Here is a 16670-nt window from a genome sequence, read left to right on the forward strand (position 1 = left end):
TAGTTCCACTCCGTAATTGTTGCTTCTGCACACAGGAAGGTTATCAGTTGTGGTTGATTTGAAGTACACTGCCATTCTATGAAAAGGTATTTCTTGGTTACCCCTGGTTCCGCATCATGTCTATGGCAGAGAAACTGTTGAATTTTGGTTGCTGATTTGGGGTCAGTTGGAATGAAGCGTGTCTCTGCAAAGATTAGTACATCTGCTGAGGTGAGAGAGTTGTCATGTTGTACATCTGGAATGTGTCTATGTAGAGAAAGGGCATTGAGGAATGCAATTTTCATTGAAGAGTTTACTTCATATAAGAACTGGGTCTTGAATGGGAATGGAACGCTTCTGAGACGTCTCATTTCAGAGATAACTTCCTCTGAAACTCTTACCTTGTCTGGATTGAAGTTCTGCAATATGAGATTGGATAAAGATGTTACTCTGCTACAAGCAACCTAAAGGATGTGATGTTGTGTTCTGCCAGAGAAGTTTAAAACTAGTTTGGATGGTTGTGTTGATCCCTGTGCACGGTGGACTGTGCGGTCGGCTGCAGGTCTTAGGGGAAATTGAAATCTTGTAACTTCAGGATTATTTTGAGATTTTTCAATGGTGATGTTGCGGCGAACTATTTCAAATTAATCACATCCAATTAAACAATCCAAGCCTTCCCTAATGTCATCAACATGCAATAACACAAGCAGCCAAATATTATCGCCTATGAAATTGTGAATTTAATGAGAACTTACCTCCGAATTGACAGAACGCGATCTATTCCATAGCATGGTCTCCTTACGTCTGAACTGCGCAGACTCCACGTGACGTTCGCTGCACGTGGGATAACTCGCGCGAAATTTAAAATGCTCTTCTGGGGGGTGCTCACTAAATTGTGCCAGTAACACCACCTGGTGAGAAATTCATGAGCCACGCCTATTGATAATGAAAGAGAAAGCTTTGCTCTATAAGATTAAATTTGATTCATGATCCCCAACTTAAAGAAATAGGAGAAATCAGCTGCTGGAAAAGTTTTTGGAAAATTTCGCTCGGTGCCACCTAGTGGCCAAACCACTCATCCTGCCGGACCCACATTTGGTCTATTCAGGAGTCCTGAAGGGTCTCAACGCCTCAGAGGGAAAATCTATCGCCTATCCGCCATAGTTTTGAAACGTGCCTGTTTAACGGACAGACAGACAGACACACAGACACACGGACATTCATTCTACCATTTACTCATATGAATAGCTCAGCTTGTCAGCTGAGCTAAAAAAGTAGGTAAAATCAAAAACTCTCAAAAAATTGGAAATGTGATGTATCCTTGCTAGGAGTATCAGCCACAACATTTTAAGCAAAAACAAATCACTAACAAGCCAGATAAAGCACTGTTTTTGATTTCGCATAATACCCCTTAGTGGCAACATGTGAAGTTGGATCAAAATTCTGCAGGTGTTGTGCACATCAGTGGATGAGTACCAAACATGTATCAAATTCTAAAGTTGATATGTTGCACGGCCTAGGAGGAGATATCACTTTCAGATGGTCTGACTGACTGACGAACCGACAGACTGACATACGGCCCGTCATATGGACTGACGGACAGATGGCGAACGATTTCGGAAAGCGGGTAGATAAAAATTCACACTCACCTTTCCAGAAAATTGCATATGGCTAGGTGGTATCACTCTCCTTCCAATAAATAGAAACACGCTCTCAATATCAACGTATGTTGAAAAGCCCCTCGAGACGAAATTCCACATGATCACCATAAGTAGTCTGGCACATTAAAAACAATCACTAATACGCAGGAATATTGCACTCTCGTTTGATTCAGTTTCAACCACCTAGTGACCAATAGGATTGCTGTGTGACATACATACCTTACACATAAAATACACAAAACCTTCATGACAGTGTTATATACACAACCGGCACATCCTATGCGGATCCAGAGCATGGGTTGTGCTAATGCTGAAAAGAGGGTTTGTCAATTGCCATTAGATTCATCAAAGATACTCTGGATACCAAATAACATAACTTACAGGTCGTCTGAAAGCATCTGTAGTGGAGGGATAATGGGGATCACAGAGTTGCTTATCGTCTCACACAGTGGACAGAGGAATTCCATTTTGTCAATATCAAAACTGGGGTGATGACGAAATCGAAACATTCGTCTTCTTTCTTGAGTCAGCACAGAATCAATGAGTCTGAAAATAAAAAAAATAAAAATATTTCAAATACCTTCTCTTTTGTGTTTGATAAATTTCTGAAAGTGCCATGGTCTATTTTGCAAGATAAGAGGCTCACCAAAATAAAAACACTCACTTCCTGCATTAGATGGAAAGCCAAGCTCAATGATATTTATAGCCTTGCAAGAAGCTGATTATATGATTATTACGCAAATTAGCGTACTTACATACCAATGACCAGTTTGACCTGTGTATCATATCCTGTATCCTTAATTGATACATTCATCATATAAATTTAATGAAATTCTGGCGAGTTGTATCAGAGCAAGTGCATTTTTTTCCGCTTTCTTCACGTTCTCCCTGGTGGAGAAGCCCTGAACTGGGTCAAAGCAATTTTCGATAGCAAACATCGCCTACTGATATGATACATATTTATCACATATGAAAATAAAATTTTCAAGCAGTCTCTTAGAGTGGAGCATTTACGTCATTAGTCATTTGTATGGCGACGAATAATGAACTTTGGAACTATGACCTCTGTGACCTTGACCTTTTCAAGTCACGAATCAGATCAGACCTAAATTTGGTGTCAAAAGGTTATATGATGTAGGGAGTTATGTGTACCAAATTTCAAGTTCACAGCTTTATCGGTTAAGAAACATGCTATAGTTACACTCAATCGGCCAATTTACGCTATTTGACCTCTGTGACCTTGAAAATTAGGTCAAATCAAAAACGTGTATGATATGTGATGTATCCTTACCTGGAAAACTTACCATAAAAATGTTATCGAAAACGAGTCACTCATAGTCAAAAGAGAGATATCACACTTTTTAGCTTTCCACTTCTGGCCCCCTGGTGGCCAAGTCAAGAATCAGATCGGACCGAAATTTATTGTCAGAGGTCACCCGACCTGGGGGGTCCTTTGTACAAAGTTTCAAATTCATAGCCCCAGCGGTTAAGAAACATGCCACTGTTTTTGAAACAGGATACGACGACGGACACAACGGTGTTGTATAGACTCCCCTACGGTGAGCCAACAATTGTCACTGTAACGTTAAAAGCTAGATCATCCAACTGCATTGGGTGAAAGAATTGGGGTTTTTTACATTTACTTTATGCTCCAGCACTTTTTTCCAAAGTCTTAAAACAGATAGGGTGCTTGATATCAGGCCAAAAATGTCCAGATCCATTGGCACATATCAGCCAAATAATACCAGAGCACTCAAAACTAATCTAATGTCAAAAGTTCAGGGTGTATTCTGAACATGTTGAACGAAACCATTGCTTCACAGGGCAAAAGGCCTCCCAAGGCTTCTTCAGCTAACTGTGAAATGTTTCAGGGACGATGTGTTCACCTCGGGTATTGTAATGCATATCATTTGCAGCAAATATGGGAGAACAGTTCCTGGCTAGTCTCAGCAGTTTTGATTCCATTGAATAATATTATTCTTCTTGGCACAATGGCACAAAAGAAAATTACAAGTACCATCTTAGCATTTTGGTTATAAAGATGACTGAATTACAGGGTTATTGAAGAGTGTACATGTCACATGGATATTGGTTGACATCTGTTCAACAGTTTAGGAGTAATACGACTTCGTTGGATTTTCAAGATGGCGGCCTGGCGGCTATATTTGTCCTGGGATTTGACTGAAAATCTGGGATATTGATAAGAGTACATAAATACATAATCAAATGAAGTTTGGTTCTAATCCAATTATTTGTTTTGGAGTAATAGGGCTTTGTTTAATTTTCAAGCTTGGTCGATGGATTTGACTGAAAATCACATGAAGTTTGGTTACAATCCGACGTTGTTTAATTTTCAAATTAGAAGTCTGAGCGGGACACATTTGGGGTAGAATAGAGGGTCCCTAGATATATGTCCACACAAATTTAGAACCTTCTAGCTCAAATAGAAATGAAACATGCCACCAATCGGTGATTTAGTGAACGTTGACCTCTGTGACCTTGAAAAGTAGGTCAAATAAAAAACCCGGGTGATATGTCATTTAACCTTATTAGATACACCCACCATAAAAATTTTGTCACTCTATGTACAACCATTAGCTTCAAAAAGGCAAAAAAACTATTTCCAAGGTGGCCGCCTGGAGGCCAGAAAGTTGGTCATATCGCATAAAAGAAAATACGTCTGGGCATATTGCCCAAAGCTACCATCACACCAAGTTTTAGCCATCTAGCCCTAGCGGTGACGAAACATGCTCCGCTAACGGATGACGACCGACGCCACGGTATCGTATAAGCTCCCCATAGGTGAGCTAAAAATGTCCATTATCTATCAAAGAATTTTAAGGCTTATGTGCCACCGAAAACAGTTTAGTTCACCTTACCTTTGCCAGCAGTCAGAGTGCATCACATGCCCACAGGTGCTTGTATGGGTGCCACAGAATAGGTCAGACTCAATGAACAGGGGGTCAAAATCATATCCATTCTCTATCACCTTGCCTGGGCTCCTTGACAACACTGTCGACCTAAAAAAAAAATTCAAGCACCTTGAGCACAGCTCTTTTCAAGTAACACAACCTGCGTGGCTTAAAGATAGCAAACAATGAAGCAAGAATAACATGACCTGTTAGAATACATTTTATTTGCTCATACCCTTGATGGTTAAGTGGCAGACTAACAACGCCATAGCATAATATTTGTTGCAATCCTGTGCATCATGTGACATAACTGAAACAAGTGTGCAGCTAAGTGGCAGCAAAATATGTTGGTCGCCCAGTACTCAAAACCAACCAAAAGCATGCATTTCGACCAGTAATTGTGTGTAACTGCATTTCTTTTTTCCTGGACCACCAGTAATTACAAACGGCCAAAGATCACACAATGAATGATCAAATGCGTCCTTGATTATGAAATTGCCTTAATCATTTTAGTCACGACACTGTGCATATCCCAAACTGAATCACATTCACAGGGTAATGTACTGCCATCAATCATTTATTGATTACGTAACACCTTGTATCACCATCAAGTGCTGCCACCATGACTAGGTCGTATACTGAAAAAGTTATGTAACCAGAATGCAGTTTCTGCAAAATGGCCTACTTGTTTGGCTCTAAAATACCACATGGTGTCAGATTTGGTTGATAAACCATGGCCCAGGTACAAATCAAACCCCAAGCACAACTCTCGTTGATAGAAATGATGGAGAACTGTACAAAAAGAATGAAAAAGTCCAGGTGCAACATTTCTACAAGCCGCTCAGATTAAATTTGCTTAAATTTGTCCGTCTCTGAACGTTTTGCAGCTTACGGTGCGCCAGCAATCCCCTTTTGCACTGTGGTCATTTGATCCCCTTCCTGTTGAGTGGTAGTGGCTACGATTGTTTCTTGCCCCGGAACTAAGGTGTCAATCCATGCATCGACTGCTTCCTTGTGTCGGTATGCCCTGGCAGTAGGATTCAATGCTTCTCTCGGTCGAACAGTAGGATCGGTCTGGGGTTGAGGACTGGTTGTAGTAGCAGCATTCAACCATTCGTTGACTCGTTCGGTAGGTAGTGTGACATCAATGAGGTCTCATTGTTTTTCAGTTGTCATGTTTAGGGTTTGCAGTCTGGCCTGAACTTGTTCGATTACCTTCTGTTCATCGCGCTTGATTTTTGAAAGTTCGTTCTGCAATTTTGCCTTGGTCACTTGTTCTAGTATGTCAGAATTTTGTCTGGCTTTGTCCAAGTCCAAAGTGCTGGCTTCCAACTCTACCATCTTACTTGCAGTACCGTATTTTTCTGACTAAAGGGCGCACTCTACTATAAGGCGCACCTTTGATTTCTCAGTTAAAATCCACAGATAAGGCGCACCGAACTATTGGGCGCACCCATTTTTCGAGAAGTTACCGTCATGACCGTCCGGTACTCAGCCATTACATTGGTATTGTCGATATCTTGTAAAATTGATGTTCCAGCGCGGCCGGACAATTTTAGACTTGGGAACTGTCTCAATGTTTTCGGCATGCACACTTACAAGAGAAGGGCATTTAAAACCAAACATTTTCGTGTTTGAATGAAAAAAAATCGGATATAATTTGACGAAAATAGGAAAATAAACTATTATTTATCTTTTTTTACCTCCATGGTATGACTTGATCAGTCTAGAAATAATGATAAGACTCAAAATTGAGAGGAATAAAATAAAACTGCATTAGCTGTTTCATTATTCTCCCTCAATTCTATTTTTTATTCATGACAAGCTTCGACTCCGGTTAGAACCACAATACTGGTTTCAGTGTCCCTGGGCAAGACACTTAACCCTGCAGTTGCTTCTCTCCACCCAGGTGTATAAATGGGTACCGGTTGGAATGATCAGCTAGTGCGCTGAATTGACGGCAGCCTTTCTGAGTTCTACTGAAAGGTTTCAGGAGAGACCGGGGTAATAATGTAAAGCGCTTTGAGCGGGCAAACGGCCTGGATACTGCGCTATATAAGACGCATCATTATTATTATTATTATTATTAACAAATAATACAGTGGACAAATCCATAAACAACGTTACAGTCAATTGATTGCTCATGAGAGAAAAGTTCACACATGTCATTTATGAAGTTCCGAGACGGTCCCCTTTGCAACGGCGACGGAACGTGTAACGGCCACAATGGAATCCTGCTATACTGATGTAAACATCAACATCAACATGGAAGGCGTTCATTTCTGACTCCGGATTCTCTTTTGTCTGTTCAGTTTACTCTTTTTTTATGCTCATAAACTCAATTTGCCGAAATCATGAGGTTACAAATACTTACCTGTAAAATGATTTTTCATGACTAAGCCCTGAAAAATGGGTCAAGGGCCACAGAAAAGGCGCACCGGACCATAAGACGCACCCCCCCCCCCCCCCCCCCATTTGGGGCCATTTCAAAATGTTTGCCTGCGCCTTATAGTCCGAAAAAGATGGTACTTGATTGTGAAGTGAATTCATGATGACTGGATGCTTCAGTGACTGATGTTACATCATCTTGGAGTAGGTAGAATTCAATCTTCGGCAACACTTTATTGGCCTGTTTTTCTTGGTAACACAACCAATCTTTAGCAATGTCATTTTCAGAAGGGACCAAATTTCTGTAGAGCTGGTTCGTGTCGGAGACTATATCAAATGATGATGCGATGTTTCCTATACAAGTACAGATATAACTATTTGACCTGTGGTTTGAAATTCTGTCTGCTGCCTTGTTGCAATAACGTGTGAGTGCGCTGGTCTGAGCAGTCCGGCATTGTTTAACTTGAACAGCTGATAACATGGACGGGTCGATCATGATCAGTTCGGAGATGAAGGGGGGGGAGTGAGCCAGTGAGCTCGAGTAGTACTGGGGAACCAATAAATAGTAAAATATTGTCGGAAGAAAATACTACAAACAACCAATCAGCAAATACTAAAGAGTGAAAAAGAAGGAGATATTCAAGTGCTTTGATCACACAAAAATGAATGCTTATATAAAGTTCATCAATGTACACATAAGTTAGACACAGAGGGTCATGCACTGGAATTTTTACGGGCTCCAATAGTCAGTGTGTATGACTGTTCATGGATGTAAACAAAGACCGTACACGAGTGCTTCGAATGCACTGCACAGAGAGTCAATGAACTATGATACACGGAATCCAATAGTCATTGTGCATGACTGTACATGGATGTAAACAATGACTGTGCACCAAGTGCTTCGAATGTATACAAATTTAATAATCAGTGTGTACCCAGGTGTGCTTCAAATGCACTGCACTATAAATGGAGCCACACCCCATGACATGCAAACTTGAGTGAAACCGAATTATTCAAACTTTAATGTACATAATTACCCCCAGAGTTTGGCAAGTAGTACATTTTACAAAATTAAGATGAGAAGAAATCTGATATATATTATTATTAAACTTCGTACTGAAAACAATACACTGCAGATGCAGGATTGTGTATGAGCAAGGGGTGGCAATGTACAGAAATGGTGAAAATAAAGGTATAAATTATATCACCGCTATCAAACGGTTATATGTACATATAGCTAAGATATTACCAGACAAGATGCTGTTGATTGTTTGAATAATTTGGGATTATAATTGGAGAAATTCGGGGAAAAGGTTTGAGAGTAAATAGATTAAGATCTTCCTTGTTAGCTCTCAACTCACTAACTGGAGAGTTCCAGTATTTTGAAACACAGCAATAGGTGGCAGCACCTTAGTTGACACACATTAACTATACTAGTCCGAAAACAAAGTGATGTATCTGTGCTTGGAGTACGTACCATAAAAATATTTTTGAAAACAAGTTACTAATAAACAAGATATTACACAATATTTTTAGTTTTGGCCCCCTGGTGAGTCAATGAATGAGATCAGATCGAAATTCGTTGTCAGAAGTAACATGACAAAGGGAGTCATGTGTACCAAATTTCAAGTTCAAAGCTTCAGCGGTTGGGAAACATGCCATAGTAACACTCAAATGATCAATTTACATCATTTGACCGCTGTGACCTTGATAATTGGGTCAAATCAAAATCACGTAAGATATATGATGTATCCTTGCTTGGAGTACCTATCATGAAAATATCATTGAAAACAAGTCACTAGTAAGCGAGATATGCACTTTGACCTCTTTGAGTTTGACCCACTGGTGGCCAAGTCGAGAATAAGATCGGACTGAAATTAGGTGTCAGAGGTTATATGACTTATATGAATCAGATCGGACCAAAATTCAGTGTCAAAGGTCCCGAGACATTGAGGGTCCTGTGTACAAGCTTTCAAGTTCATAGTCATATCGGTTAAGAAACGTACCACTGATTTTTAAACAGGATACGGACGACTTCGACAACGGACACTGCGGTAGTGTATAGACTCCCCTTGGGTGAGACAAAAAAATATAATCATTACTGAATTCACTGAGCAATAATTCGCCTGCTCATGATGACATCGTTCATTATGGACACAAAGCGTCGGGCACTTAAGCCACTGGAGTGCATGCGCACCATCAATTAATGCTTCATTGAACAGCGTAAAAAGGCCTCCCCTGTGTGGAGGGTTACACAAATAAGGTGCGAGTCGGTGCGTCACTCCGCAATGGATGAGGTTGGTGATCGATTGCGGTCAGTGCGTCTTTCCAATGGGTTTCGGTATGGCAACTCAATACCGGCTTAATATAGATTATAGCACCTGCTGCACGTGCAGCGTTTGCTCGAAACTAATCCCGATCGGCTTATTGTAGTGACGTGCTTTTGTCTAAGATACATATCTACAGACTACAACTTACAGTAATTACATTCTGAAATGATTTTTCAAGCGATGAGACCGTTGAGGTTTGGAGTATGCAACGGTGTAGTTTTTTTATTCATCATACTTCCCGAATAATCATTGACAATACGCAATAATACTGTTTCACATTCTGTGTTTATTATCAAGGTCTTGAAAAAAAGATTTTCCCCTATTTAAAGGTTTTCTTCTGTACCAGCATAAGAACAATCTAAATTGAGATTTCAGCGCATCCAACATAACAGTAACTTAACAATCAGACAATTATAGCCGTTATAGAAGTAGAAATGTCCCCCTGGAAAATATTCTGGCTGTGCACCATGTCAATTGTCCTATTGTATTATAACGAATTAATAGAAATGACCGTCGTGTAATCGTCAGTGCATAATAGAATCATTTGTTCCCCCAGGCATTCTTTTTCTGAGGAAATTGTTTCGACGAAATGCATGTACTGTATAGGTCGCCTGGTGAATTCCCCATTGTTTACTTCCGGTGGCGTATGGAATCCTGGGAAATAGTTCCATAGAAAATAAAATCAAAAGCAGGTCGAAGGTCAAATAAACAACTGATAACTTCGTGGGAAATTGCTAGCTACTCTTTGCATTCCCGAATTGACTGTGAGCGAGTACAGTCAACTGATTTTCTGACCTGCATTTTGATGTCGGAGAAGTTCTTCCGAGCAGCCGAGAGGAGCGGCCAGGGCTCTTTTTAAGTATTATTCATGTATTGCGTTGCAAGTTTATAGTATGAGACTGTGAACGCCTTTATTAGTGTGAAACTGTCAGACGGTTTGAAGACGTTTCTGCCTAAGCTTATGATCTTATAAAAACTTATAATACTTATAAGGGCGGCCGCCCATAGTACATTTGTACATGCATTCAGCGTCTAGTCTATAGTAAAGTAACCCTTCTTTTTCATGTATTCACATAGGCTTTCCTTTTCAGTTGAAGTTAGTTGAGAAGCCAATTAATTCTAATCTTAAACTAAAACCATGAATGGACTTTAGTCTTCAAAAAGGGTTCAGTTAGAAAGTTATAGAGTTTAAGTAGTTGATTTGATGCACTTGAGAGGTTTTCGTAGCATGCATTGGCAGTCATAGTTTAGGCTGGTTAACCCCTTGTGATCTGGACGGTTCCTCCAATCTGTCGTAGTTGTCTACAATCGTAGTCCAGAGATTTTGACACCGCCAGTATAGTTATTCACAGATGTTGCCACCTGCCAGCCGGCGTAGTTAGCAACCAGATGTCGCCATCTGCGATCGTCGTTAGCAAACATATGTCGCCATCTGTCGATCGTCGTTAGCAACCAGATGTCGACGCCTGCCGATCATCATTAGCAACCAGATGTTGCCACCTGCCAAGCAGTTATAGATATAGATTTGATGTTCCGTTAGGAGGGTGACTCTTCCCTCGGACATATTTATACAACTTTTGGTGCGATCTAGTACAGAATTTTAGTCGGAAATACTTCAAAAGATTTTGGTTTCAGGAATGCCAATCTTCAGTTACTAGATCGTACTGCAACTACTTTAAAACTTACCTCAATACGCTTAGCGTGTTATATACTCATCAAAGAAAGTTAAGGACCACTTTTTATATTTAACATAATTTTTTTCACAGCACATATGAAGGACCAGAAAATGCCTAAATATGGATGTCCTGTATGACCTCCAAGACACAGTAATCAATTTCACATGTGGTTTGTTCTACTTGTTGCATAACTTTTTTCTAAACTTGTCACAACCTGAAAATGGGTGTTTTGGTGTGTCAACTTTTTTACAATTTTAGCTTAAATGTCTTGTCATCAATGTCAGCATGTATGGCCGAGTATGGCCTCCCCCTGCTGCAATAACAGCCTGACACCGCTGTCTCATTGAGTTTATCAGACGATTAACAACCCTGACATCAATTGCATCCCATGCAGCCTCCAAGGCAACACCAAGCTGCTGCAACCCATTTGGCTGAACCTCAAGCACTCCAATACTCCTTCCTATCATGTCCCAGACATGTTCTATCGGATTCAAGTCCGGGGATTTCGCTGGCAAGTCCATACGCTCAATTCCATGATCCGCCAGGTACTGTGTCACCACCCTCGCTGTGTGGGGACGGGCGTTGTCGTCCATGAAAATGAAATTTTCCCCAGCGTTTTCTGCAAACGGAACCACGAAAGGTTCCACGATTTCATCTCTGTACCTCACACCTGTAATTGCTCCCCCTGGGACCACATAGAGGCGAGTGCGTTGGCCGTAGCTGATTCTGCCCCACACCATAATGCTGCCTCCACCATAGCAGTCATGTTCAGCGATGCAGGCATCTGCAAATCTCTCTCCCTGTTGTCTCCAGACTCTAACACGTCCACCATTGTGGTCCAGGCTGAATCTGCTCTCATCTGAGAACAGAACACGGCGCAATTGCTGGTGGCTCCATCCCACATGATCACGAGCCCAATTGAGACAGATTCATCTGTGAGCAGGGGTTAATGGGATGCATTGCAGTGGCCTCCTGGCATGGATGTCGGCTCTGTGAAGTCGGTTACGGATGGTTTGATTTGAAACAGTCACCCCAGTTGCAGCAGTGAATTGGTTATTGAGTCTGCGAGCACTACTAAAGCGTTGCGACGACAAAGAGTCACTCAGTAGCGATCATCCCTCGCAGTTGTTGCTGATGGGCGGCCAGTACGGGGTCTCTCTGAGTATCGCCCTGTCTCCCGGTGTCGTTGGTTAGCACGACTGATGACACTGTGAGACACACCCATCATCTCAGCTACTCGTCGCTGACTGAAGCCAGCTTCCAGCATCCCTATGGCTCGTGCAACCTCGACTTCACTCAAGTGGCATCTAGGCATCTCTCTAGTCAGAATGCTGCCTGAGCTTGGTGGGAATTGCAAGGAAAAGCACTTGCATGGACTTTTGTACCACTTTATGTGGTCAGCTGACACACCAAAAACACCCATTTTCAGGTTGTGACAAGTTTAGAAAGAAGTTATGCAACAACTGGAACAAACAACGTGTGAAATTGATTACTGTGTCTTGGAGGTCATACAGGACATTCATATTCAGGCATTTTCTGGTCCTTAATATGTGCTGTAAAAAAAATATGTTAAATATAAAAAGTGGTCCTTAACTTTCTTTGATGAGTGTATATTCAAGTCATCAATTTATATGTGTGTATTTGTGTAAAGCACCATTTTCGTTACGTAAAACACACTGTCAGTTAATAATTAGCAAACATCAGTGTTATACACGGCTACAAGCCACCATTATACCAATGCCCTTGAAGAATTGAAGAAGCCATTCACCACCCGACCAGTAGCTGGGCCGGCCAAGAGGATCAACCTTCGTCAGACTACACTCATCTGTTGATGGTGCCACTACTCCTGTATCCGGATTTGAGAGCAGCCTGAAGAAGAACCACAGTTGTGCAGATCCCCTTGACCTTGGACAGCTGTTACTCTATGCCATCTAGAACAGTTGGTAAGAATCGCCATTTGTTTCGAATATTGTAGTTGCACTTGTACGTCATCTATATTTGATAGTTATACAGTCTTCGCCAAAACAGGAAATTTCAAACTTCTACACCGGTGCACGATTTTTTTTGAAGGGTCCCAAAAGCCAAAAAAATGTCTGTCTGCATTTGTTGACGAGATTGTTATCATGACAACCGGTATATTAGTAAGTGAAAGTCTGCACTGCTTGTATGTCTGATCCACGCATTTTTTACTCCACAGAAATTCTAATATTTGAAAGTTGAAATTTAGTGAACTGGCTACAACCATGACAATTCTTCTCAGACATTTAACCAATGATCTTCTATCAATCCTTCTACATCGTAGATGGTTGTTCGTGAAATGATAGACAGTTAAAACCATATTGAACTTGATTTAGGCATCGCTAAAATCCACTGCCACAAGAACTGAATTGAAACAAATTGTTCTGTTCTGTTTTATAACAGATTGCTTTTATTGAAATCACTAAGTTTTGGTCTCGGTTGGAGTTGGAGTAACTGACAATCAAAGCCTGCCATTCAGTAACTACGACACTCACAATAAGCCTTTCACGATTGTTATTAGCGCATATAAATATTAACTAATAAAACTGACTTCAAAGTCCCATTTTCTGTCAACACCAATTCGTTTAAAGGTTAATCAGCAACAGAATGTTTTGGTTGAGAGTGTGTGTTTGTTCTACAAATACTGTTATTGATGAAATACTAGCATTTATGACCCAAATTATTGCTAATATCTGATTGGTTATCACTCAAACAATGTCATCTTTCCCAAATATCCACAAAGGGTGGTGTTTACTAGGTTTAAAACAACATTAATTAGTGGCACATTTTCAAACAAACTAGTAAATCACTGATACTGACACGCTTGAGGCGTCCCACAAATGTCAGCACTGTCCGTTTTGTAATTCAATCGGATAACTAATTTGAAGACTTTAATAATTTCATTCTGAGGCATTCAAAACAGAGATGAAATGATACAGGTATAGTATATACGTCAAACCAAAGTTGGTATGACATGTGAAGTATCCCTGCTTGGAGTGCCTGAAACAAGTCACTAATAAGCAAGATATTGCACATTTAGCTTTTTTAGTTTTGGTGACCAAGTCCAGAATCAGATCAGACCGAAATTAGGTGTCTGCGGTTATATGACGTAGGGGGTCATGTGTACCAATTTTTAAGTTCATAACTTTAGCGGGAAAGAAACGTGCCATAGCTACACTCAAACAGCCAAATTACGCCATTTGACCTCTGTGACCTTAAAAATTAGGTCAAATCAAAAACCCATATGATATGTGATGTATCATTTCTAGGAGAACACAACATAAAATTTTAATCGAAAACGAGTCACTCAGAAGAGAGATATCACACTTTTTAGGTTTCAACTTCTGGCCCCCTGGTGGCAAAATCAAGACTCAGATCAAACCGAAATTCATTGTCAGAGGTCACCTGACCTGGGGGGGGTCCTGTTTACAAAGATTCAAATTCATAGCCCTAGCAGTTAAGAAACGTGCCACTGTTTATGCAACACTGCAGTGTTCGTTATCGTCGTCGTTGTCGACATCCTGTTTCATAGACTCCCCTAGGGTGAGCCAAAAATGTCAGGGAGACAATCATGGAATAGTTCTGCATGAAGTATAATGGTTATGGTACGCAAAAGTGAACTCAGACACGAAGGGTGCTTGTGACTTCATCTATGATTTTTTAAACTTTGCCCCTGGTGGCCACATTTGTAATCAAATTTAGACTCTAGTTGGTCCTTTGGGTAGGACTTGCCCAGAGACATATTTGTACAAGTTTAGAATGATCTAGGTCACAAAGGAAGGAAATATGCCATGTTTGTTGAAATTTTTAAAGTTGACCTCTGGGACCTTGAAAAGTATCTCAAATCAAAAACCCATGTATTATGTCATGTATCCTTTCTAGATGTATCTTTGATAAATATTTGAAAATGATCCAGCCTTTAGTTCAGGCGTAATAGCACTTTTTATGTTTTGTGTTTTGGCATGGGGGCGGACGCGCTGCTTGCTTTTAAACGACTCCTAAAATCCTGGCTGTTCGAGGAAGCATTTCTTGGTGGGGAGGTAGCGCCTTGAGCAGGTTTACCTGGAGTTTGGCGCTCTATAAGACATTGTTGATTGATTGATTGATTGATTGAAATTCGGTCTCTGTGGTCATTTGACCTAGGGTACATACTGTCTTTTCATCGATAAACCACCGGTTCCTAATATTCAGGCCAAACCCACCTTATGATGGTACGTAGTAGCCTTTAACCCCCTCAGGAGAAAAAGGTGTAAATACTGCTTTGCTGAATATTAGATCTGTGAGAAACAAGGCAACAGCCTTGTGTGACTTTCTTGATGATGAGAAAATTGATCTAGTTGCTCTTACAGAAACATGGCTTGACTCAGATTCACAAAAGGACAGCGTTCACATTGGTCAGATGCTACCCCACGGTTATAAGCTTCAGCATAAACCTCGACTTGGTCGTGGTGGGGGTGTTGGTCTTGTCTATAGAGATCAGCTGAATGTCACCAAGATTTCGACTGATAGTGTATACAGTTCCTTCGAGATCATTCAGTTCAGGTTACAGACTAACTCAGACTGTATAAGACTTGCTATTGTGTATAGACCCCCTCCTAATTACAAGAACAAACTGACAACAACATTGTTTTTCGAGGAGTTCGCAAATCTGTTAGAGACTCTGTCTTCCATCGCCTGTCCACTGATCATCATGGGCGACCTCAACTTTCATGTTGACAACCCCAGTGATCGAGATGCTATAATATACCTCAATATCTTGGAAACGTATAGCCTGGTCCAACATGTGAAGGATCTAACTCATATCAAGGGTCATATCTTGGATCAGGTTATCACGCGTGCTACTGACATGAACGTGATTGGTGATCTGTCGGTTGGTGCATCATTGATGTCAGACCATTGCCCTGTGACTTTCACTCTCCCAGGCAAACGCGTGAAACAGCCAAATCGTGTGATGATGGATGTGAGAAGGCTGAGGTCAATAGATGTTGGTGCATTTGCTCTTGATGTTGCAGCATCTGCAGTGAACCAATGTGTCCAAGACAATGCCTCAGTCTTGGTGGAAACCTACAACCACGATCTGAAGGCAATCTTGGACAAGCATGCACCAATTCATTCTAAGGCAGTTACAATACGGCACAAGGTACCATGGTATAATGCTAAGGTGCACGAGGCACGCATAATCCGCAGAAAGGCTGAGAGACAGTGGCGCCACTCAAAGCTTGAAATCCATAGGGAGGTCTACCGTGAAAAGCATGTGCAGGTTATTCGGAAGATTGAGAAGGCAAAAAGGGACTTTCTAGTTGAAAAAATTAAGGACGATGGTGGTGATCAGCGTAAACTCTAAAGAACTGTGAACTCATTACTCAACAGGAAGAAAGACAGCTCATTGCCTGACTTCTCTGTTGGGGAAGGGCAGCAGCTAGCCAATAGATTTGCTCATTTTTTCCAAAATAAGGTCAATGGCATCAATGTCTACCTTTCAGGGCTCCGCGATTCAATGGGGTCATTGGTTACTGACGCTGAGCAACCTTGCTGCCAACAAAAGCTGTCTTTCTTTCAACCTGTTACTGAGGATGAAATTAGAAGGGTGATCAAGAAGTCGCCAACAAAATCTTGTGCACTTGATCCTCTTCCCACACATCTTCTTAAAGAGGATGCGATTGCTGAAGCAATTTCTCCTGCAATCTGTAAGCTTGTAAACTCGTC

At 41.0% G+C, this 16670-nt stretch overlaps 1 protein-coding gene across 3 annotated transcripts in view; it reads right to left on the reverse strand.

Annotated features, from left to right (window-relative positions):
* Positions 1–16670, reverse strand: part of LOC135485750 (E3 ubiquitin-protein ligase UBR2-like) — a 650469-nt gene that overhangs the window by 189588 nt on the left and 444211 nt on the right. For all 3 annotated transcript variants that reach the window (XM_064768146.1, XM_064768147.1, XM_064768145.1), the window contains 2 exons: positions 4520–4660; positions 2022–2186 (listed from right to left, as the gene is read on the reverse strand). In XM_064768146.1, the coding sequence (XP_064624216.1) occupies positions 2022–2186; positions 4520–4660 (306 nt within the window). The remainder of the gene's footprint in view (positions 1–2021; positions 2187–4519; positions 4661–16670) is intronic.

This window comes from Lineus longissimus, chromosome 3 (assembly GCF_910592395.1).
Source record: "Lineus longissimus chromosome 3, tnLinLong1.2, whole genome shotgun sequence".
Classification (NCBI taxonomy): Eukaryota; Metazoa; Nemertea; class Pilidiophora; order Heteronemertea; family Lineidae; genus Lineus; species Lineus longissimus.